The 24,210-nt window shown below is 39.6% G+C and overlaps 7 protein-coding genes across 7 annotated transcripts in view; 5 read left to right on the top strand and 2 right to left on the bottom strand.

The window, feature by feature from the left end:
- CBG15151 overlaps positions 1 to 1,392 on the top strand; it is a gene marked incomplete at both ends in the record, with an annotated part of 3,199 nt that extends 1,807 nt beyond the window's left edge. Inside the window, 2 exons of the mRNA XM_045243322.1 lie at positions 647 to 940; positions 1,117 to 1,392. Coding sequence (XP_045095661.1) covers positions 647 to 940; positions 1,117 to 1,392 — 570 coding nt within the window. The remainder of the gene's footprint in view (positions 1 to 646; positions 941 to 1,116) is intronic.
- A 223-nt stretch (positions 1,393 to 1,615) lies between these two features.
- Positions 1,616 to 3,796, bottom strand: Cbr-uaf-1 (the record flags this gene model as incomplete). The annotated part of the gene is made up of 5 exons (XM_002642836.1): positions 1,616 to 1,750; positions 1,796 to 2,116; positions 2,241 to 2,360; positions 2,860 to 3,523; positions 3,570 to 3,796. 5 exons carry the CDS (start codon positions 3,794 to 3,796, stop codon positions 1,616 to 1,618), a joined length of 1,467 nt encoding a protein of 488 aa, XP_002642882.1.
- A 210-nt stretch (positions 3,797 to 4,006) lies between these two features.
- On the bottom strand, positions 4,007 to 4,713 carry Cbr-rab-18 (the record flags this gene model as incomplete). Its single annotated transcript, XM_002642837.1, has 3 exons — positions 4,007 to 4,228; positions 4,278 to 4,531; positions 4,581 to 4,713. 3 exons carry the CDS (start codon positions 4,711 to 4,713, stop codon positions 4,007 to 4,009), a joined length of 609 nt encoding a protein of 202 aa, XP_002642883.1.
- Positions 4,714 to 5,120: 407 nt separating this feature from the next.
- On the top strand, positions 5,121 to 5,482 carry CBG26090 (the record flags this gene model as incomplete). The annotated part of the gene is made up of 2 exons (XM_045243321.1): positions 5,121 to 5,334; positions 5,382 to 5,482. 2 exons carry the CDS (start codon positions 5,121 to 5,123, stop codon positions 5,480 to 5,482), a joined length of 315 nt encoding a protein of 104 aa, XP_045099640.1.
- A 155-nt stretch (positions 5,483 to 5,637) lies between these two features.
- On the top strand, positions 5,638 to 10,894 carry Cbr-par-2 (the record flags this gene model as incomplete). Its single annotated transcript, XM_045243320.1, has 11 exons — positions 5,638 to 5,757; positions 5,838 to 5,918; positions 6,010 to 6,147; positions 6,196 to 6,267; positions 6,350 to 6,486; positions 8,646 to 9,267; positions 9,341 to 9,505; positions 9,701 to 9,844; positions 9,895 to 9,954; positions 9,998 to 10,129; positions 10,622 to 10,894. The coding sequence occupies 11 exons, from the start codon at positions 5,638 to 5,640 to the stop codon at positions 10,892 to 10,894; spliced, it is 1,944 nt and encodes a 647-aa protein (XP_045095660.1).
- A 617-nt stretch (positions 10,895 to 11,511) lies between these two features.
- CBG15156 lies at positions 11,512 to 12,519 on the top strand (the record flags this gene model as incomplete). The annotated part of the gene is made up of 1 exon (XM_002642839.1): positions 11,512 to 12,519. One exon carries the CDS (start codon positions 11,512 to 11,514, stop codon positions 12,517 to 12,519), a length of 1,008 nt encoding a protein of 335 aa, XP_002642885.1.
- A 6,483-nt stretch (positions 12,520 to 19,002) lies between these two features.
- Positions 19,003 to 23,810, top strand: Cbr-inft-1 (the record flags this gene model as incomplete). Its single annotated transcript, XM_045243319.1, has 9 exons — positions 19,003 to 19,134; positions 19,317 to 19,994; positions 20,055 to 20,152; positions 20,662 to 20,750; positions 20,794 to 20,972; positions 21,413 to 21,924; positions 22,142 to 22,433; positions 22,934 to 23,431; positions 23,583 to 23,810. 9 exons carry the CDS (start codon positions 19,003 to 19,005, stop codon positions 23,808 to 23,810), a joined length of 2,706 nt encoding a protein of 901 aa, XP_045095659.1.
- Between the last annotated feature and the right edge of the window lie 400 nt (positions 23,811 to 24,210).

Here is a 24,210-nt window from a genome sequence, read left to right as displayed (position 1 = left end):
GTCGACATATTTTGATATCTTGCATAGAAACCGATATACTTGAGCTCAAACTTAACAGTGTGGGGACCTTTCTATTACAAGTTTTACGGCAAATACGTGTTCTGAAGAATTATGTGAAGTGAATCAGTAAAGTTTGAAATTCCCTGAAATTATGATAAGTTTTTCAAACGTTTTCTATGTTTAGAGCGAAATCCAATATGGTTCCGCCTGAGCAATGAGAAGCTATTGGAGACTGATAAGAAAGATAGCGTAAAAACTTTAATAGAAGACCCTATTCTTGCACTTTGAGGTGAATTGTCTCGGTTCCTTCAAAAGCTATGAAAATGTTGTTAACTGATAAAATGTTGGTCCTCCCTTTCCAACATTTTTTTAGTTGACATATTTTTGACATCTATTGTACAGATGGATATAATCTAGCTTTTGTAGAGTGCTATTGTGTAAATAGCTACCATCGTTTTTAGGATATGCACGTTCATAGAGAGCATAACCGGGGCCTCCCTCCTCACTGGAATCTTTAAAGGCGCATAGCTCCAAAACTACTGTAGCTATGAAAAAGTGGTCAACTACGAAAATGAAGCTCTAGTTTTCTTTAGTAACACTGAAAATTTCAGAATTCCCAGGATTTATTAAACATCGATTTTTCCAGAAAGAAGAGAACATCCTAGTAACCCTTGGCGTTGGTCACGACACTCAAGCCGAAGAACGTCTTAATCGAACCATCCCAAATACCAAATTCTATGGAGCCGACCCGATAATTGAGCCAAATCGTCAAATGTACTCTGCATTTGGAAAATTCTTTCCATTTGCAATTGGAAAACAGCCAGGATTCACGAAATTCAGAGTTCTACCTAATCAAAGTCAAAAGACAAGAAGATATGTCTATCAGGATGTGACTACGATTCCATTTTTGTACTTTTTACATGATATTTTGAAGTTAAAGGTGAGCAATTCGTCAAGATTTGAAGGTGGGGGCAATTAAAAAGAAAAAAAAAACAAAAAACCCTCGGGTGAGTTGAACTTGCGGCCTCAGGTGGTGCGCGCCGCTATCAGCTGAGCTACGGTGGCACAACTTGAAGCAGGAAAGCGATTGCATATATAAAAGGTCACGATTTCCAGAAAATCGACTTCGCTTGGATCGACATCGAAGGCGGCGAATTTGAATTCCTTGATAAAATCCACGAAGACGTCAAATTCTGTCAATTCAACATGGAAGTCCACTCGAGATTCGCCCCAGCTGGCGCTCAGGTGTTCCACGACTTCATTTTCCGCATTCTGGAGCAGCAGAAGTATGTCTTCTTGCAATCCATGAATACAGGAGTGGGGGTACATCGAATGTTCTTTGTGAATGTTGAGGATAAGGAGTGCCTAGCTAAATATTTCAATAATTATTAGAACTTCTAATTTAGAAAAATTGAATAAATCTCTCTTAAATTTATGGATTTTTGGTTGGTGTAGATGTAGGTAGAGAGGGGTGGATAAGGATAAAATATAGGTAATAAACAGTGAAGGGACGGTCAGCAAATACGCTCTATTGAAATAGATCACACTGACTAACAGAATAAAATGAAGGTACAGGAGGGGTTAAATGTGGAATATATTGAGAAGAATTTGAGATTTAATTGAATTGACGATTATGGTACTTGTCGACGTCGTAGTAGGAGGTGACGACGGTGCGATTCGCGAATTTGCGTCCAGTGAGAGCGGCCTGCGCACGTTGGCAATCCGAGGTGGTGGCGAACTCGACGAATACCTGAAATAGGGAAATCTAGGGTAACTTCAGATTTTCTATCTTTACCTTTCCAACTCCTGGCACCGGATGATCATCATACGGACGTGGAATCTCCAACGAGCGAACGATTCCGTACTTGGAGCACTCCTCACGAACGTCTTCGAGAATCTCCTCATAATCCTCGTCACTTCTCAACTCGTCCTCTGTCACCATGTTCATCAGACACAGAATCTCTGTCGCACGACCAGCACCTTGCGATAGATCGATTCCAGCGATCGCTGATGCCGAGTTGGGGAGATGGGTGTTGTGACGGGTCTGATTGGCGCAGGCGAGTTGAACGACGAGCTGCTTGTCTCCCAACTGCATTCCGTTGAGTCCAGCGATAGCCTGAAGAATAATAATTAGGATTAATTGATCTTCTGGAGTCAAATTTATCCCTGGAAAAACTAAAACTAGGTCCTAAACACACCAGAAAAGATCAAAATAACTAGAAAAACGTCTAATTGCTTACCTGATCAGTGAGGGTAGGGTCCAAGTACTCAGCGAAGGCGTATCCCTTGCTGTTTCCTTGCGAGTCGACGTTCAACGAGAACGCCTTCAGTGGTCCGAACGAGCAGAGAAGCTCCTTGACCTGAAAAAGAGACAAGGTTAGTCAATTTGAAGGAAACTAGAGAAATTGTCACTTTTTAATGCGACTTTTCAGCTGAACTGGGTCATCGAGAGGATACCTAAAAGTGTGCTAGAAGCCCTAAAAATCTGGAAATCTGGAATTTGGTCTGAAACTTTCAGGTTTTGAACTTCAGGAGGAGATGCCAAAAAACGGCCAAAATGTCTGGAATTTTGTCTGAAAAGCGTTCTACAACGGAACCCTGCTAAAAAGTCTGGAATTTTGTCTGAAAAGGCCCTAGAAATAGGAGAATTTGTCTGAAAAGCTCTGAAAAAAGCCGGAAACGCCCTAAAAATCTGGAAATTTCTGTCTGAATGTGTATATTTTCGACACTGGTCACGATCATCCACAAGAGAACGAGGTAGAGGCAGCGGGAGCGCTGAAACACTCTCAATTATGGATGATATTCAAAATTCACGATATTTTCAAAGCTATCCATCGGATAACATCCCCAAAAACCTACTTGATCCTCTGTCAAATAATTTGGCAATCCTCCGATGAAGATCTTGTTGGCCGAATCGACGACAATCGATGAGACCGGCATACGCGCATTCATATCGAATGTATTCTGCGATGGTTGGTAGTCTCTTGGACGTCTGACTTTCAGTTGTTGCCCCATGAAATTGATACCATCAAAAGCCATTCCAGCGGTTGTCTCGTCTATGGATCGGAACTCTATGAACGCAAAGTTCTTGTCCAAATTAATCTGGCAGAGAAGGATCGGGTTTCCTGGTGCTTGAGCCAAATTACACAGATGCATTTGTTGGTTGAAGAAGTCCAGCATTGCCTCCTCATTACATCCGAATGGGATGTTTCCAACATAGAGACGTCTCGATTGACAAGTCACCGATGGTCCCACAACTGGCACTGCCGATTGCACACTTCCACGTGGTACTGCTCCAGATGCCTGCATATTCTTGTACTCCATTGGAGTGATATTCTCGAAGCCAGTTGGAGGCACATCCCAGAAACGGTACTTCTTCGGCTCGCGGGGCTTTGCGGGCTCTTGAGGCTCACGGCGACGGTCGTCGTCACGACCACCACGACGATCATCACGGTTGCGATCACGAGAACGATCACGACGGCGTTCTCGCGACCTGGAACGGTCTCGATCACGGCGGTCACGGCTGAAAAATTCATTTTTAAAAAGAATGCCTGCGATAGAAAACTCACGATCTAGATCTTTTCCTGTCCCGATCTCCACGATCTCTACTCCTCGAACGCTTTCTCTTCTTCCGATCCTCGTCGTCTCGATCACGCTTCTCCTCTCCATTCCCATTCAAATCTGACTTCACATCAGGCTTCACGTCTTCTTGCAGGCTCTCCAAACCATCTCGTTGAGCGACATCCAAAAATTGCCGTTCGATTTCCTCAAGGGAACCTTGAGCTTGTTCAACCATCTGTAAATAAGGGTTAGGGATGGAAATAGAGGAATGAAAAAAGGTAAGGTAAAAAGATCGCTGGAACGATGAAAGCTACAAGAGAGAGAGAGAGAAAAAAAATCATGTTTATATAAACGGTAAAAAAGGCACAGGAGGGCAAATTTTGCGAAATGGGGAAATAATTTTGTACAAGCTAGCGAATTTACAATGAAGAACATGTAATTAGAATCAACATCCACACAAATTTCCACTAGAAGTATCCGTGGGTTGTCCAAGTCGGAAAGTTGGTCTATCGTTATCCCATAGGTCCGGTGTCTGGATGATTTTCTCGATGAGCTCCTCGAATGTGCACTGCACGCCCTCCTTGGTCTTGGCACTGGCCTCAATGAACAGAGTTCTATGGCGTTTGGCGAATTTTAAGCCTTCCTCGCGAGTCACTGTTCGATTTGGCTGAAAAATCGATTTATTGAATAAAGAAATCTCTAGGACGATCTCTTACCATATCAATCTTATTGGCTACCATCATTTTGATAACATTATCATTTGTACAGTAGGTATCCACTTCTGTCATCCAATGCTTCAATTTCTCAAACGAACTCCGACTCGTCACATCGTACACACAAATGACGCCCTGGGCACCTCTGTAGTAGCTAGGAGTTAACGTTCGGAAACGTTCCTGGCCTGCGGTATCCCAGATGGCTAGTTTCACTCGATTCCCGTCGATTGTCATAGAAGTAACACGGAAATCAACGCCTGAAAAATTAAAACATTGAAAAAATCAGCTAAGAAACGGGATGCTTACCAATTGTAGCCGCTTGCTCGGGGTCGAAGACATCATCAACGAAGCGGAGCATCAGACTGGATTTTCCAACACCGCTTTCTCCGATGATGAGAATTTTTAGAGTGGTAAGTGGACTTGAACTGTCGTCGCTCATCTGGAAAATTTTTTACTTTAAAAAAATGCGAAAATTCGATAAAAACGAAAAAAAAACAAGACTTCTGCAAAAATCAATTTTCTGGACTTTTCGGAAGGTTCTTGTGACCTATAACAAAATTTCTAGATGAAAAATAACCTATTTTTCGAATCCGAAGCATCAAAAATCATAAAATTCCGTGAAAAATCGATGAAAATCACATGAAAATGACGTCACCGGCGTCGCCGGCACGAGGGAAAATCGTTTCGCAATTTGTCGATAGAGCGCGCATGCATCATTGGCAATGTGCCAAATCCACTTCGTGGCGAGACCAATCAGCGCGAAATTGAATTTGTGTTTGAATTTTCTTTTTTTTTCAGCGCAGCTTTCATTTTTTTTCAGCGCAACTTTCAATTTTCAGCACAAAAATGGATCATAAAAAAATGTTCGCTGAAATGGACGCGAGAATCGCCGAGGTGCAAGCCACTGAAATCAAAAAAATGCCGCCACTTCTTCAAAAAAATTGGAATAATAGTCTTACGGAGCATAGCAAAGAATTCATTGAAAAGCATCAAAAAGAAAACGAAGAGTCTGATGAAATGCTAAAAGGAGAGCATATGGCTCATGAGAAAGCTACTGGGAGTGAGTTTCAAAAAAGGGAAACGTATTATAAAGATTTGCTTCTTCAGAATGTGAAAAACTGGAAAGAACGATGATTCAGAAGGAAACAGAACGACAGGCTCGCGACGACGTTTTGAAGAGTCTCAAGGACCTAATTGCAAGCCAATAATCTTTATTTTTCGATTTTTAAATTAATTTTTTCTGTAAATACAGTAATAAACATTAATCCTTTTCCAATTTATAAGATTTTTGTGTTTTTTTTTCATATGCATGCATATTTCTTCTCCTTCAATCATCAGATTCTTTAAAATTTGTTGAAGGCAAATGACGGAAGTCGTAGACACCTCAGACGGCGGATCCGTTCAGATTCATGCGTCGAAAAGCGACTTGTCCATCGCTCACTCATCGCCACGTCTCGAATCCAACGCGACGACGTCGACAGCGGTACGAGGAGGGGGAAATGCAAATTCCTGGAAAAAATGATGCAAAATAAACCAAAAATTCGATATTTCTGTAATTTTCAGTGTATCAACGATGTTCAACCGCTGCGTCGGGATCTGAGCTCCGATCTACTCTGTCCACTGTGTGATCATCTATTCGATAGAGTACGGGCGGTTCTAAAACTTCTGAAAACTTGTTTTCTGCCAGATTTCCAGGACTTTTTCGAATTTTTCATATATTTTGACCTATTTTCAGCCAGTAATGGTCACTTGCGGCCATTCGTACTGTGAACCGTGCATCGAGCGACACACGAGGAATACGAGAAGCTGTGTGATTTGCAAGCATGATGTGGGCCCGTTCGAAGCCATGATTCCCAGTATTACACTTGATAATGTATTGATTTTTGATATATTTGGCATAAAGCCTTTTTTTCAATTCCAGATGGTACGGAAGCTGAAAAACGAAGATATCATCGAGTCGTCGTACGAAGAATCGTTTGTGTCAGAAGAGAAGGTAGGGAAGCCGGGATCCCTAATAGGGAATGTGGAAATTCCTATTTTCTAGCTCTCAAAATATCGATTTTTGGGATTTTCAGCTCCAAAAAGAGTCGCAATCAGCAGAAGGATCTCAACAACACCAACAAAAACTAATCGATCCGCCGAAACTGGTCCGAACGATGTCACAGAAACGTCGTCTATTCTTTTCCATCGCCGGACCAACCATATGCTCGAGGTGCTGACTTGGCTATTTTCAGCTAGAAAAATCGCTAAAAATTCGAATTTTCCCTCTCAAAAAGTCTTCAGAACGACGTAAAAGCTCGATTTACAGCTAAAAACAGGCGAAAATCCGACTTTTTTTTGTAAAATTCGCTCCGGAACGACGTAAAAATGGAATTTTCAGCTTGAAAAATCGCTGAAAATTCGAATTTTCTCTTTAAAATAGCCTCCAGAACGACGGAGAACCGAAATTTTCATCTGAAAATGTTTAAAAATTCGATTCTCCACCGAAAATTGCCTTCAGAACGACGCGTATACAGAATCGATAGCTGTGCGAGAGTGTAGACCTGCACGCTATGGTCGAAGAGACGCAGAGAAAAAGAGGGAGGGACAGAACAACGGCACATAGAACTTCTCGCGCGCAATTTTTGTTCGAAATTGCTATTTTCCTGTTTTTTTTTTAAACTTTAATTCTGAGAATTTGTTGAAATTTGATCTATAAAAATTTTAATTTTTCGGTCACTCGAAAAATTGATTTCTATAGAAATTTTCTAGATTCTCTATCACTTATCTTATACTTTTCAACCCAGCTCGTCTGGTTCTATTCATTTTTCGTACCTTTTCCTTTTGGAACTCTTCCTCTTTTTACTATCTTCGCTCCACCAACCCCACCACACCCAATAACCGCTTTCCAGCCCTCTGGAGGCCAAACAATGGAGGCGAAACACACCATAGCCGAAGCCCAAAGCATAATGACCAATTTCGACCCGAAACGCTACAATCCCCTCCGCAAATCCGACCGAGAGACCGATTGTCAGTTCCATCAAATGCTCATTTCCCAAAGTAAACTTGTTCAAACCTGCATGAAAAAGTATTCGAAGGAGAAACACGCCGAGCGTAAAAAGGAACGACAGGAGAAAGTGTTCAAGGAGCTGCGATTCTTCACCTCCATTCAACTTCAGTGTAACAGATGCTTACGAGAGTATCAGGAGCGGAAGGATCGACGAGAGGTCTGGGAGCATATCACACTTCCTAAGAAAAAGATGGAAGACATCGAGATTAAAGAAGAGGAAATAACACCACCGCCAGAACTAGAGGAGGAAGAGTATTATGATTATGATTATGACCAGCAAGCTGGTTATGATGATGATTATGATGGGGATTATGATGGATATGGAGAGGTTGGAACATCACAAGACGCTAGAACGGTGCACGGAACCTTTGAAAGCGATCCTCCTAGTAGGAAATTCGTGTTGCTGGATCCAGGTACTTTTGAATTTTTAATCTCTAAAAAGTTAAAAAATCGCATAAAAACCACTTTAACCACCTAATGATTTCCATACTTGCGGACCACGCCTTTGCGTCAGACATGATAGAACTCGACGAGCACTAAAAAAAAGGATATTATTGGGAGAACTTTGTCTTGGCTATGAACAAAATTACAAGTCATAAAGTTACCGGGCCTCTCTGTTTTGTCTGTAACTTTGTTCATAAACAAGACACAATCCTCCAAATAATATCATTTTGTAGTACTCATCGGGTTGTATCATATCTGACTTGGTTTGTCTGAAAATACTGATACCAAAGAAATCTATGACAAGGACCACTAACGCTTGGCAAGGGACCGGTCGCTAGTATGATACTTGCCGGTTTAAACCAGCAAAACGTCTCGTATTTCAGAACGCCAGGGGCCATTCGTCGAAGGTAAGGGACAACTGATTGGATACGAAGTGATAAAAGAAGAGGTGATGGAGGAGGACATTGACGCGTACAATGAAATGTTAGCGAATGAGGATCCGTTGGGTTTCGTGGTGGAGACCGTTTATCAAGACGATGACGATTTGGAGTATCCGGAAGATGAGTTTCTAGGGCATCCTTCAATGGAACCTCTAGTAGATCTTCTAGAGGATCCTCTAGAGGACGACGGTGGTCCCGGACCAGCCCCTCCACCACCAGCACAGAAACGATTGGTACTAGGAATGGATGATTATGGATACGAGTATTAATTAAGTTAATTTGATTATTGTTTGTTTAATTGAAAGTTTTAAACTAAAAAAGATCTGATCTGATTAATAAATTGGTTTATCTATTTTTTCCTTCTTTTCAATTCAAATTTTGCAACAAAAAGGATCAGAGATTCTTCGAATTTACTTAAAGAACCTATGGGATTTCCAGCCCCATCACTCCACACCGTCGTCGTCCACTCTCGCCGAGTGCGCGCCCCACGAAGAGCTCACTGAAGATTCCACCAGAATCCAACAATTTCCACCAGAGCCTCTCTCCAGAAGCTCCTGATGAGAAGAATCAGACGGCCGACGAATCGATCATAGCGGCTGCATCAGCGATGTTCAGGCGAAATGGATTCGGACGACGCTCGGAACGCTATACCTCTGCAACCATGGGATCCTCGATGAGCGATTTGGAGGAATCTTTATCGCCACGTGGCAAGCCAGAAGCCGAGGAACCAAAACTGAAGCGAAACTCGTTCCTTAGAAGATCCCTCAACGCGTTCCGCTCGAAATCCAAGCGTCATAACACAGCTTCAACCACTAGAGTAGCTCCGATTCCAGAAGAATCCTTGCCGCTGTTCTCAGAAGACGAGGATGAAGAGACGACGACTCCATCACAGCAGAAGGACAAGAAATCCAGTATGAAATCCCTCTGGAAGCGACTTTTTGTCTCCAAAAAGGGCAAAGTATCGGCGGATGGTGCCTCAGGACAAGTCCAATTGCTCAGACATCAGAAGAAAGAGGAGGGCAGCTTCTTCAACGACACAATATCGTTTGTGAGACTTCAGGTGAGGGTTTTTGAAGAGAAACCCGGCTAATTGAAGGTCATTTGATAGCAAATTCTCACGAAAAATGGTTCAGAACGAACACGACGACCCATCGGCTGACTCGGTTTCCCCTCCGAATATTGGAAATTTCGCTCTTGGCTACTATATGGGAATCGGAAGGAAGTTTGAGCGAATCGCTGGCGGTTCAGAGATCACTCTAGTTGTTTTTGGACACGCTGGCGCTGGGAAAACAACGCTGGTAAGCCTAAACCTGATTTAGAAGTGCTCCATCTGGGTTACGGTCAAAGATAGAAACAAATTGTCAACTGATAAAACAATTGTTATTTTATGATAAACATTTTATCAGATGACAGATTTTTTATATCTTTGACAGAAGCCGAGTTAGGGGGGCCCTTCTAATACAGGTGTAGCCTTTATCCTTTTGCTTCTACAGGTTCGCTCGATCCGTCAGCTGTTCCTGGACGGTACCTCAGATCGTATTCGTGTGATCCCCCTAGCCGAACGCTATCGTCTCGCTGGCATCGGAATGATGCCCTATCCAGAGGGTGATAATCGTCTGCCCCATATTGTTTCTTTGGTCAGCTTTCAGAGGGGTTACTGTAGCGCTCTAAAATACGATGTTTTCAGATAATCAACATTTCCGATGATGTGGAGCATGTGTTGGATATCATTGATCCGGAATATGATGTGAGGGAATCTTTGCCTCATCTTGAAATTCGATTTTTTGCAGAATACCAATCTCCCACAAGCCTACATGGACGCCTGTGACGCCGCGCTTCTTCTGATCGACGCCAGAAATTGTGCGAGCCTTCTGTCGGCGCACCAGATTCATCGGAATATGAAGAGTGCCAAACATGCGCATGTGAGTGTTGAAGATTAGCGTTTCTAGAAGGGTATAGAAGATTCTAAAAGGAATTAGAAGATTCTAGAAGGGTCTGGAAGATTCTAGAAGAAATAGGGAGATTCTAGAAGGGTCCCGTAGGGTCTAGAAGGGTGTGAAAGATTCTAGGAGGTTCTAGATGATTCTAGAGAGGCTGGGAAGATTCTAAAAGGATCTATAAGAATCTAGAATGGTCTGGAAGCCTTCGAAATCCTCATGGAGCTGCTTAGAGAGTTCTAGAACCATTATCGTCCTCTGGACAGCTCCATGAGGATTTTGAAGGTTCAGAAACCTTTTGGGACGTTTCCAGAGCTTTCAAGTCTTTCTAAAAGGTGAGTAGACGGACTTAGACACTTCTAGAAGGATTTGGGAGCTCTCGAAAGACCCCAAAGGTTCCTGAACCTTCTAAATTCTCCTAGTGATGTCTGAAGAGCTCTGAAGGCAAGCGAATAGTTCTAGAACCCTTGTTTTCAGGTCCAATGCGAAATGCTCATGAACATCCCATCGGAATCGTCTGGTCAGTCACGTGCGCTCTCTTCCAACGCCCTCGAAACCACAATGTCCAAAGGAGCACCTATTAAAGAGCTATGTGTCACTCAACTAGCTCGTGCTGAAGTTCAGGAGGTCTGTCTGTGTGTCCCAATGTCCACATATCCCCATTTTCAGATCCTCATCTCAATGTGTGAACGTGTTTCAACGGCTCGTATTCCTACTGCTATTCCTACTTCTATTCCTACCACATCATAAAGGACTACTGTATTCAGGATATTCAGAATCCCCCATATATAATTTTTATATTTATTTTTTCTACTCTTTTTTCTATATATTTATATTAGATGTATATGTATTCATTTTCATTTTCATTTATCGAATCTCTACCATTCCTTTCTTTTTCCCCGTCCCGAATTTCCCGCCCTAGATTGCTCGGCCCTTTTTTCCCATAGCCCCCATATCGTTTCCCCCACAGCTACCATATCCATTATCACATCAATCCAACACTAAAATCTGTATTTTCCGGAAGTTTTTGGAACATTCTGAGGGAGGGCACACTTTTAGAATTTCCATAGAATCTCTAAGAATCGTCTGGAATCCCGGTGTAACCTTTGGGACCACCGTTGAGGATTCTAGAAACTTATAGACCTAGGAATCCTTAGTATCTAAGAATCTAGGCTCCAGAAGGTCTCTAGACCTCCCAGGGAGCCTTCTGAACCATTTGAGAATCTTAGAATCATTCTTCACACTTCTGGAACAGCCTGATTAGGCCGTTTTTCCTTTTTCATTTCGTTATTTCCATTTTTCTCCGTTCGTTCTTTTCCGTACGCTCATCATCCGCTCAACATCCGCTCCATACCCACCACTTCCAGATGTCCTCCGGCGCAGTCTTCTACACGCTCGAATCCAGCGATGGTATGAAACTGAAAATCAGCATGGCAGCTGCACAACAATCCAGACTCCTCTGCGACATCACAAGCTTCGCCCATCCCGATGGCGTCCTTCCCATCGGTGCTTCTGGAGCAACACTCTCGAAAATCGTGCAGTGGTGTGAGTACCATCAGGCCGATCCGATCACCGATGTCAGACTCACCGGCAGTGAGCAATTAGTGACGCCGGATTGGGATCTGGAGTTTTTAAGGATGAGCAATTCAGAGCTCTTCGATTTGATCATCGCTTCCAACTACCTGGATATCAATCTACTGATGAACTACGCGTGCAAGAAGGTAGCACTAATGGGGAAAGGAAAGACTCCAGAGGAGATGAGAGAGGTCTATGACATTCCGACGGATGCAGAGGATGAGGCGGAGGAACGAAGGATTCGAGAAGGGAAGCCAGAAAGTCAGACTGCAACGAAATCTAGAAGTCCTGCGGATAAGGCATTCCAGGAGACCCGAAGACTTTATGAAGAAGCTACGGGAGCTGTGAAGCTAGCTCTAGAAGCCCAGAGAGGTAGTGAGCACTCTACCAAGGCGTTGAATGAAGCCATTAGGCTAGCTGGCGAGATTGAAAAAGCAGCAGATGCCTGTATTAAAGCTTATAGAGCTGAAGGTGCTGTGATAGATGTAATCTTGGAGTCTGCCGATGAAGCTGTCGAAGCTCTTAAGATAGCCGCTCAAGCTGAAAAGGATAGCTCGGAAGCTCTAATAAACGACAGGAGAGTCCGGAGGATTGTGTTGGAATTGGGAAAGGGTGCTGAATGCACTGCCGATGAAGCGAAGAATGCTGCGCTGAAAACCAAGATTAGTATTGTGGCGATGGCTAAGGTTCAAGCTGCGGTGATCAAAATGAAGAGTGAGGAGAAGAAGGCGATTGATGTTGATGCCTATAAGTATCTCACGATGTACAATCAAATTCTAGCACTACGAAGATTTCGATGATCTATATTTTTAGCACGTTTGTTCTTGAATAAACATTGATATACACTTTCACTGTGCTTGCTTTAATAGAAGCCCAAGTATCTCAGTTCCTCTGAAAGATATCAAAAATTTGTCAACTGATAAAATATTGTTGTTATCAAGCTAAATGTTTTATCAGTTAGCAGATTTTTGATATCTTTCACAGGAGCCGAGATAATTGAGCTCAAAGTTGAAAAGTCGGCGCTTGCCAGCGAGCTTAACGGTCGCCTGCCGACCTTTAAACTTTTAGCTCAATTATTTCGGTTCCTATAAGAGATACCAAGAATTTGTCAATAGATGAAATGTTTATCATAATATCAGCAATATTTTATCAATTGACAAAATTTCGATATCTCTCATAGGAACACAGACAAATGGCTAAAATCCCCCAGCAGCTTGGAAATTCAACACTCCCCCCCCCCCGCTTCTTCAAGAAAAACCGTTCAAAAGCATTGAGACGAGATGAAAGTGCGATTCATTGTCATTTTTGCGGAAATAGAATACGAAGAAGAGGGAGATTTCCAAAAATGATTGCACAACGGAATCCGGGGGGCCGGGTGTCTTATGGTAGAGAAGCGAGAAGAAGAAGAAGATCCGTATCTCGTGTTTCGAAACTGTTCGCTTCTCCTCTCTAGATTTGTGTTGATGTTGTTGAAATATTTTTCGAGAAAGAAACGAAGGCTTTTGGAAATTTATATACCAAACATTTTTTAGGTTTTTTTCTCATTTTTTTGACTACCTAACCAGTTACCGTAACCCTCTAAAACCCGTCAACTTTGGCCCCTCATATCTCCTTTCCTGTGAAAGATATATAAAAAAAGTTGTCAATTAACAACATTTTTATTATAAAATCAGGAATATTTTGTTAGTTGACCACTTTTTGATACCTTTCATAATGATCGAGATAAATGGGCAAAGTTAAGAGGTCGGTAGCATAGGCGGCAAGCTATGAACTCTTAAGCCAATATAACTCATTTCCTGTGAGAGATATCGAAAAGTAGTCAACTGATAAAATGTTACTGATATAACGATAAATGTTTTATCAGTTGACTACTTTTTGAAATCTCTCATAGGAACCGAGATAATTGAGCTCAAAGTGTTAGGCGCCTTTAGAAACGCAGAGACGAGAGAGCACTCTCGCTTCTCTGCGTCTTTTCCAAACTTTAAAGGTGCATAACTCTCTTTAAAAAAGTGTTAGAACTATGAAAACTTTACAGAGTTTTCAAAACTTAGTAGTTTTGCTAGAAGTAGCTATTTTTGAAAACTTTTCACTTATCACAATGACATGCCAATGATATGCCTTGACACTTCTTAAGTAGTTGACTACATTCTTAATTTATTGATTCCATAATTTGAATACTCATTCACATTATTTTTTTAGTTACCGTATTCCTTAAAATCTCTAAAGTTTTGTTCTAGTTTCGGGCGATTTAAAGTTAGAACTTTATATTTTTCAAGCTTTTAAAAGATTTCGAAAGAAAAGTACCGTGAAACCGGTAATAAACAGGCTCCTAACTTTGAAGCATTTTATCTCGGTTGTTCCGAAAGATACCGAAAAGTTGTCAACTGATTAATTGTTTATCACAATATCAGCAATATTTTATCAGTTGGCAGAATTTTGATATCTTTTACAGGAAATAAGATATTTAGCTTCAAAGTTACCACTACAAAAATAGGTTCAAAACTTCGGGAAAATCCGGACATTTTTAACCACTAAATCTGCCGACGTATCAAAACGTTTTTATTTAGATTTTCTCACTTTCCCCTTTGTTTTCCTTTTTCCGTTCTCACCGTTCCCGCCTTCACCTCTATCTATCTCTTTACAACCACCACCCACCACCCGTGCGCGAGGATTCAAATAAATCATCAGTTTGGATTAGATAACTGAATTCTCCCCCTCCCGGGAAAAAGAAGGGATACTCTACCTCTAAACCTCTCGGTTTCCCGAACATAGCCTTTCTCATCATTATTCAAACACCATCTCCAGACGGATTACACGTGTTTCCTGAAGTTTCGTTGAAAAGTAAGCCTCAGTTTTGGGGCTCTATGTAAAGTTGCTAGGGCTTTTCTACCTGGTTTTTGTGTTTTGAATTGAACAAAAATAAGAAGTAGATCTCCAGTTTTGTAATTGACAACTTTTTTCTAGCTACCATAGTTTTTGAGTTGCGCGCCTTTAAAGTTAGCGACTCTATTTGCTCGACGCTCAAAGAGAGGGGGAGGCGCGCCAGCTTCCAAGGCGCATAGCTAAAAAACTACAGTAGGTAGAAAAAAGTTGTTAACTGCGAAAGTATGTAAACTTTTATTTTAAACATTTTGTTAGTTGATTAAAATTGTCTGGCCTTTTTAGTTTTGGAGTTATGCGCCTTTGAAGATTGGATGCCTTGGCGCCTGCCAACAAAAACTACAGTAGCTAGGAAAAAGTTATCAACAGTAAACATGGAGCTTTAAATTCAGACTATTTTTTCAGACCCATTTCTCTTCCTTTTCGATTCTAACATCCATGTTTTGTATTGTTTCAATTCAAGCTATAAAACAATATCCATCCCCCTTATTCGTATTTCTAACAAAAATATTACTCATTCTTTGTTTGCTCATTCTCCCCTTTTTCTACAAAAGAAGAAGAAGAAGAAGACGATGATGATGATATTTTTATTGTTTTCGAATTGACGCATCCCCTCCGTACGTTCTCTCTTTTTCGGTTCATTCTCCCCTTTTATGGTTCGTCGTACCGCCCCGGGTGTGTGCTTGTGCTTGTACTCCAACAGACTGTTGGACTTTAAAGGCGCATACCTTTAAAACGGAAAGAGTTAGACTTTTTTTGATTACTAGTAAACTGTGTAAAATAATATTTTACATATTTTTGCAGTTCACAACATCTTTCTAGCTACCGTAGTTTTTGAGATACGCCTCTTCTCTACAAGCGCCGAGCAAAGAGAGAAGCCGACTTTAAAAGCTCGTAACTCCAAAAATAAAAAAGCTAGACAATTTTTGTTGGCTAACAAAATATTTGCAATAATATTTCACATGCTTTTGCAGTTGACATCTTTTTTCTAGCTACCGTAGTTTTGGAGATATGCACTTTCAAATTTGGCGCGCCTCTCTCCCTTTCTTCATAGCTAGCAAAAATTGGTCAACTACAAAAATAAAGCTCGTAAACCGAAAATGTCAAAAAACCCTATTTTAATAATGTGTTCTACCTTTTTAGTCATTTTTTGTTTGTCATATTCATAAATATTGTATACAATCATATTTGTACAAAAAGCCACTACCCATCATTTTTCATATGCGTCGCGCATCATAACCCCGCACCGCCTTTCTTTCTTTTTTCGTCTTCTGGAGAGATGTGTACAAATTCAAATTCTATTTTTTATGGTTTTTTATTTTTATACCATATATAGTCATATAAAATTATTTAAATTTCTATAGATAGATAGCTTTGAAGCTTCTTAGTTGTTTTTAAAATGATAGCTAGTCCAAAACCCAAAAATCCAAGAACCTGGAAATTCCAAAAAATCCATACAATTTAAAAAAATCCATAATTTGTTGTCCCTTCTCAACAAAAAGTACACATTTTGAGAATTTTTGTACTATACTAGTATCAAAAACAGGTGGCTCGCAGCTGTGTTTTATGGTTGAAAAATTTGTTTGAGAGGGGCGGGGAGAGGAAACGGACGGGTCAGTTTCATATTCGTTTTTTATTGCTTTTTGAATTTTATACGCTTTTACAAATCTTTGGGGTCTGCAGAGATTCTAGATTCTAAGATTCTAAGATTCGAAATTTTGAAAATTCAAAGATTTTGTGATTCTGCAAATTCGAAATTCTGAGATAAGACGATTTTTTTGAATTTTTTAAGAATTTGAACATTTTGAATTTTTAGGATTTTTGGATTCCAAGGATTTTTAGGATTCTGAGATTCTGAAATTCTGAAATTCTGGATTTTAAGATTTTTTGGATTTTTTGAGTTGTTGGATTATATGAACTGTGGAATATTTGGATTACAGAATTGGAGATTTTAATATTTTAAAATTTTAAGATTCTAAGATTCCAAGGTTCTAAGACTATGAAATTCCAAAATACTCAAACTCTGAGATTCATGATTTCGGAATTTCAAAGATTTTGAGATTTTGAAGTTCTGAGATTTTTTTTTTTGATTTTTTGGATCTGAAGGATATTTAGGATCCTGAGATTCTGAAATTCTGAAATTCCAAACCCTGGATTTTCTTAGTTGTTTGGTTATTTGGACTATACAGAACTGGAGATTTTAAGATTTTGAGATTCTAAAATTTTGAGATTCTAAAGTTCTAAGATTCTAAAATTCTAAAATTATAAAATTCTGAGTTTCTGAGATTTTCGATTTTTGGGTTTTTTCGCTTCCAACTTCGAGATTAATTATGTCAACTCCTGTAACAGATATCTTAAATCTGTCAACTGATAAAATAATGCTGATTTTATGATAAACATTTTATTAGTTGACAGGTTTTTGATATCTCTTAGAGGACTCGAGATAAGTGAGCTTAAAGAGCATCTATCAGAGAAAATACGATATCTGCACTTTTACGATTATTTATCCTTATCACAATCGTCATACCCATCTCTTATCATCCCAATCTTTTTCCTTATCACAGAAATCCTCGAAAAACCAAAAAAAAAACTGTCAATCCAGTTGATATCCGGAAACCCCATTCCCCATATCAATAAGTGGCGGGAACTACGCGCCCGTTTGTTTGCCCTCCCCCATTGGCTGGCGTACCTTTGACGCGCTTCCATCCCCCCCGATCACTATCATCTCTGTTTACCCTCTATATTCTTTTTCTTGATTTTCCACTGTGTGTGAATATGAATATGCTAATGAGCCCTCTCGTCCACTCGAGACTATCTCTCCCCGTTTTGTGTGTGCTTGTCCTTCTCCTCCTCCAATTTATCGCCCCTGTGATATGTGTACAATACTATTGTATTTATTATAATACTACATCTAGTTTAATAGTACATCTAGGTTAAACATCTTTTTGTTCTGGGTTTAGGCTTGAGATAGCTACCGTAGTCCGTCTAATAAAAGCCGATTCAAACCATCCATTTTGAGCTCAATTATCTCGTTTGCTGTAAAAGATATTAACTATTTGTCAACTAATAAAATATTTGTGATATTATGATAAACAATTTATTAGTTGACCACTTGTTGATATCTGTTATAGGAAATGAGATATAGGGGCTCAAAGTTGCCCAGTCGACGCTTGACGGCTTAGCTACACCGTTGGCTGCTGACCTCTTAACTTTAAGATAATTTATCTCAATTCCTGTGAAAGATATCAAACATTTGTCAACTGATAAAATATTTTTGATATTACGGTAAATAATTTATCAGTTGAAATAATTTTGATATCTGTTATAGAAAATGAAATATAGGGGCTCAAAGTTGGAGGCATGGTAGGGTGCATGGTAGTGGCATAGTAGTGTGTACGGTATGCGCCTTTAAAAATTGAAGTTTAGCGCTCTCTAATTCTACGAATTTTCGATTTTCAAACTTTCTCACTTTTTTTTGTACCGGTTCCAGTCAAATTACACAACACTATATGCTTCGTAACACATATCAAATCAAATCAAATAAATAAAAATTCGGGTCCAAGAGAAGGGAGAAAACAAAAGCAAACAAATAGTGCAACCAGTAGTGTTGAATCTAGTTTTTTTTGTACTTCTATACGGAAAAAAGAGGCTACCTTTTTTTTATTTCGTCGAGTATCATTAGAGGGAACTTTTGACACCTGAAGACTAGTTCCTGAAGACAAGGGCAAATGACAGTTTTGTTTGGATTAAAAGGTCGGGGAGCTTCACTATGGTTACTTTTAATTTGCTGGGTTTCTCACTTTCCAATGAAGCTAGAAACGTTTGGAAAAGTTTTTAAAATTGAATTTCACATCTTTCCTTAGTTGAAAGTTTTCCTTTAGCTCTTTTGGTTTTTCAGATATACCTGATTTCTTCTTATAAAAGCTTAGTCAACTTAGACCCCATTTTTCGCATTCATTTCCTGTACCAGATATTAAAAAGTGGTCAACTGATGAAATGTTATCATAATATCACAAACATTTTATCAGTTGACAAATTTTTGGAATCTCTTATAGGAGCCGAGATAGATGATTTCAAAGTTGAAAAGTCGGCGCTTGCCGGCAGAGCAACGCGGTTGCCTGCCGAACTCTTAACTTTGAGCTCAACTATCTCGGTTCCTGTGAAAGATATCAACTATTTGTTAACAAACAAATTGTTTATCATATTATCAGCAATATTTTATCAATAGACAACTTCTTGATATCTCTCATAGGAACCGAGATAATTAAGCTCAAAGTTATATATGGATTTTTCTTCCAAAAATCCCGGCGCTCGATTTTTTGAACTCTTTTAACTTCCAACCGTAGAAAAGTCTTGAATCCTATGATCTAAAGCAATAAAAAATTCCAGAATATGCAAAAACCATGACGAGCGACACGATTCGACGAACACTCGACGAACTATTATTGGATAAGGATGGAGGAAGTGGAGAAAATGAGGCGAGAGCGTTTTTTCTCTCCCAGATATTGGAACAGTTGAAGGGGATTAGTTCGCAGGTTGGTTTTTATTTTTAACTGACATTTTGAGATTAAAAGATTCCGAGATTCCAGGGTTCTAGGATTACAAGATCTCAAGATCTTCAGATCCCAAAATTGCAAGATCTCAAATGCTCAAAATCCTAAGATCCCAAAACCCTTACAATACTTAGATCCTAAGATTCTAAGATTCAAGCTTCCAGACCGACGCTGAACGCCAGCTCAAAAAGCTTCAACTTCTTGACTCCAACGAGAATCTAGTCCATCAATCTCCGCCCCCTCCACCCCCTCCTCCGCCTCCACCAATTATTCAAATGAAAGCTCCGCCCCCTCCCCCGCCCCCTCTCCTGATAGCTCCACCTCCTCCACCACCTCCACTAACCTTAAAGGGACCGAAAATCCCAAAAATAGGTCAAGGTCTTCCTGCGAAACTAAAAGCCGAGTGTCCAAATTCATTTATTCCGAAAAAAGAGAAAAAGACGAAAACGCGGACGGTGCAATGGTCGAAAATCAATGCGAACACTGTGTTGGACGACAGTGTATGGGGAAAACTGGCAAAAGCTTCCGATGTGGACATCGATTTTGATTTATTGGATAATTTCTTTGGAATTGAGACGCTTGCTGCTCAAGGTTCATCAGAAATAGGGATCAAGAAGGTTAGGGTTTCTGGAAAAAAGAAAAAAATCAGAATCTTTCAGAAGACGTCCCGAAAAGATGCGCACGTCGAGTTGCTCACTTCTAAACGGAGTCAAAATGTGGCGATCATGCTGAAACAATTCAAAAATATCGACGAATTCATCGAAAATGTCAGCTCAAACAAACCTGTTGCTGAAATTGACGCTCTTCAGAATCTATTCGGAATGTTGCCACAAAATGAGGAGGTATAATTAGTCTATAATTGGCTAATTTAATTTTTTTTAAAATTCAATTTTTTTCTACAGGAAGAAGCGCTGAAACGATACACCGGAGATATCTCATTGCTGTCTCCACCCTCCTCGTTTTTCTATCGACTCGTTCAAATTCCATTCTATCGATTGAGGTGAGCTAAAATTGAAAGTGACTATGTCATTCAAGTTTTTCTTTTTGAGAGCTTCAAAATGAATATAATCATTACTAGGCAATTGAAAAAACCAAATTAGTCTTGGAGTCTAAAATGAAATAACGTATTTGCTCTATACCTGTAATTTGAGCGTATTTATCTTGGTTCCTGTCAAAGATACAAAAAAGTTGTCAACTGATAAAATATTACTCATATTATGATAAATAATTTATTAGTTGATAAATCTTGTTTATCTCTTAGAAGAACCGAGATAATTGAGCTCAAAGTTGAACTATCGGAGCTTGTCGGCTGAGCTACGCCGTTGACTGCCGACCTCCTACCTTTGAGCTCAATTATCTTGCTTCCTAGAGATATCAAAATTTTGTTAATTGATAAAATATTGGTGGTATTATGATAAAAAATTTATCAGTTGACACAATTGTTCTATCTCTCATAGGAAACGAGATAATTGAGCTTAAAAAAAGCAATAAACAAATGTTCAATTTCAGAATAGAAACTCAAATCTTCCTCGGTGACTTCTCGCGACTAATGAGAGAACTGGCACCCAATGTGGAAGTTTTGACGAGTGCGAGTCAAGGTACAGTACCCCAAAACCCCATATATTGATTATTATAATTCAGAAATCCTAAAATCTCCAACACTACCACGTCTTCTGCTGATTCTGGTGAATATGGGAAACTATTTGAATGGAAATAACGCCCAAGGAAATGCATTCGGATTCACACTGAATTCCATGTGGAAGCTGATTGATTTGAAGGGGAATAAACAGGAATTTTCGTTGCTTCATTTGCTGGTGACGGTAGGTTTTGAATTGGAATTTGAAACAAGAGCTTCAAAACGTGTACAAATATGACCTAAATTTAAGCTCATATATCTCGGTTACTGTAAGAGATATCAAAAATGTGTCAACTGATAAAATATTGAAGATTTTATGATACATATTTTAATAGTTGGTTACTTTTTGATATCTGTTACAGTAACTGAGATAAATGAACTCAAATTTAAGATGTCGGCAGCCGCCGCCTTTTCAACTTTGAGTCTATTTATCTCGGTTCCTGTGGAAGATATCGAAAAATTGTCAACAGATAAAATATATGTGATATTATCATAAATATTTTATCAGTTGACACATTTTTGGTATCTCTCGAAGGAACAGAAATAATTGAGCTCAAAATGCACAGAATGTGAAAAATCATTTTTCAAAACCTAAATTTTCTATCAATACTATTTTTTTTCCAGTGTGAACCGGATCTTGTTACCAGTCTTCAATCAGAACTCTCCACTTTAAAAGAAGCTGCTCAAATCAGTTTTGATGAAATCAAGACCTCTCTAAAATCTCTTAAAGATAATAGAATCAAACTGGAAAGACAATTGGAAAAGTTATCAGACGACGAAGAGTTTCAGCAATTCCTGGAGTTGATAAAAATCGATTGCAGTTTTGAATTGAAGGATTTTGAGGCGAAATATGATTTATTAATTGATCTACAACACCAATTAGCCAACTATTTTTGCGAGAATCGAAACACTTTTCAATTGGACGAATGTCTGAAAATATTCACATTTCTACTGAATCGACTACATCAGACATTAAAGGAACACGTGTCCAGGGAGAATCGAAAATTGAGGAAGGAGGAGAAAAAAGTGGAAAAAGAAGAGAAAATGGAGCAGAAGCTAGACAAAAAATCTGTGAACAATGGAGATCTTTTTGAGACACTTACGGCTAATGGGACATCCAGTGATCCATGTGAAGTGTGAGTTTTTAGGACTTGTTATCTCGATTTCTGTGATAGATATCAAAAACTTGTCTATTATCTCGGTTCTTGTAAGAGCTATCAAAAATCTACTAACTGATAAAATATTTACCACAATGTCACCAATATTTTAACAGTTCACAGATTTTTGATATCTCTCATAGGAACCTAATTATTCTAGTATAGAAATTACTGTAGCTTTAAAATCCTTTTTTAGAACCCGAAAACGAGCAAGCGACATTCTGGACGTTCGTCAGAAACTTGGAAATATCCGTATCCGAAAACTTCGAGATGTCACTACAGAAAGGTACAGTAACCCAGTTTCAGCTAAAAATTCAGCTGAAAACACTCTAATTTCCAGCTTCACACCTCCAACACCACCACTGGAAAGTCCAACAGATAGTACTGGTAGTAGTAAAGAAAATGATGACAAAATCCCGAAGAAAACATCCACCAACTATGATATGTGCAACGATTTGGAGAGCTATATTTCAAGTTTGACCAAAAAGGTAAGCAAGGGTATCTTAACTTTGAGCCAATTTATCTCGATTTCTATGAGAGATATGAAAAATTTGTGAACTGATGAAATGTTTATCGTAATATCAGCAATATTTTATCAGTTGACACATTTTTGATATCTTTTACAGGAAATGGGATAATTGAGCTCAAAGTGAATGTATAGAAGTGGGTGTCTATTAGGTGCCCTCCTCCTTTCAGGCGCCTGACGACGAGAAACGAGCCAACTTTAACGGCGCATATCTCAAAAACTACGATAGATAGAAAAAAGTTGTCAACTACAAACATTTCCAGCATAAAATTTTACATATTTTCGTAGTTGTCAACTTTTTTTCCAGCTACCGTAGTTTTAGAGATATGCGCCTTTAAAGGTGACGCGCTAAGAAAAGATAGATACGCAAAGATGCCGACTTTAAAGGTGCATATCTCAAAAACTACGGTAGCTAGAAATGAAGTTTTGAACTACAAAATGACTTTTTCTGCACCCTCACAGCTAAATTCAAATTTTCAGAGAGCCAGCCATATCCAAAAAGAGCCCCCAAAGGAGCAAAAGCCAGAAACTCCGAAACCAGAAGAACCGAAGATTTTAATAAAAGAGAAGCCAGCGGAACCTCTGAAAACTGCCAAGAAAATCGAAAAATCCCCAGAGAAAATTCTAGAAAAAACTCCAGAAAAGCCAAGAATCATTCCGAAGCCCTCTCTTAAAACGCCAACTTCTATAATTCGTCCCAAAATCTCGACTCCATCATCGACAACTCCAGAAAAGGTCCGAATTGTGAGTGTCACGACAAGCAATCCAGCACATTCGAAACTTGCGGAACTTCGGAAGCCTGGAGCAAGAACACCGCCTGGGAATCAGAAGACGTCGAATACAGTACCCAAGGTTACTGTACCTCCGCCTGTGAGCCGTGGAATTCAGGCTCCATTGAGTCGAAGAATGAGTGCACCAGTTGTTAGAAAGCCAACAATGACAGCTGAGAAGAAGCGGGAGGTGAGTAATAAGATCCTAAGATCCTAGGATCCCAAGACCCCGAAATCCCAAGATCTCAAGATTTCAAGTTTGCTAGTTTCCAAGATTCTAAGATCCCAAGATCCCAAGATCCCAAAAAATCTGTTATAGATTTTTAAAAAAAAATTTCCAGATCACCATGAAACCGTCAGTGTCCACTTCTGCTCGTCCCAGTCTTATCAACACCAGTTCTCACCCAATCGTCCGTTCTCCATTACCCAAAATGAGTGTTCTCGAGAAGCCGAAACCTCTCCGTATCACCAGACCTACAGTAATCCCTCAACTACCTGCCACGCCACGAACTAGTGGCATCAGACAGCCGAGTGCCGTTGGAAATGGTCCCAAACCCAAATGGGTGTGATCATAATTAATTTTGAATAATTAAAAATATCATAATAAATAATTAAAGCAAAAACCACCATGTCGTTTCCTTTTTTCTGATTTTACTTGTATAATTTTTCTCTTGAAAATCGTTTCAAATAAATAATTATAAAGTCTGAAAAATGATAATTTTTCCCCATAAAATTGTAACCGGTACTGTATGTTTACAATTTCCAGGCCTGTGCGAAAAAATGAGAGAGAAATTTTGATCTACAACGTCGCCAAAAATAGTCTCTGTGTTATTTTTTTTATGGGGGATGGGACATCATCCAATTGCTTGTGGGTTTCCCAGAGGCAACATTATGAGACCGCGGCCTAGAAAACTCCAGCGCACGTCCGCCCCAGTTAGGAGTCCCCACAGAATGACCTATCATGAAAAA

Source organism: Caenorhabditis briggsae, assembly GCF_000004555.2.
Source record: "Caenorhabditis briggsae complete genome, chrIII, whole genome shotgun sequence".
Taxonomy (NCBI): Eukaryota; Metazoa; Nematoda; class Chromadorea; order Rhabditida; family Rhabditidae; genus Caenorhabditis; species Caenorhabditis briggsae.
Note: the sequence above shows the minus strand (reverse complement) of the source record. Positions and strands in the feature narration are given on the sequence as shown.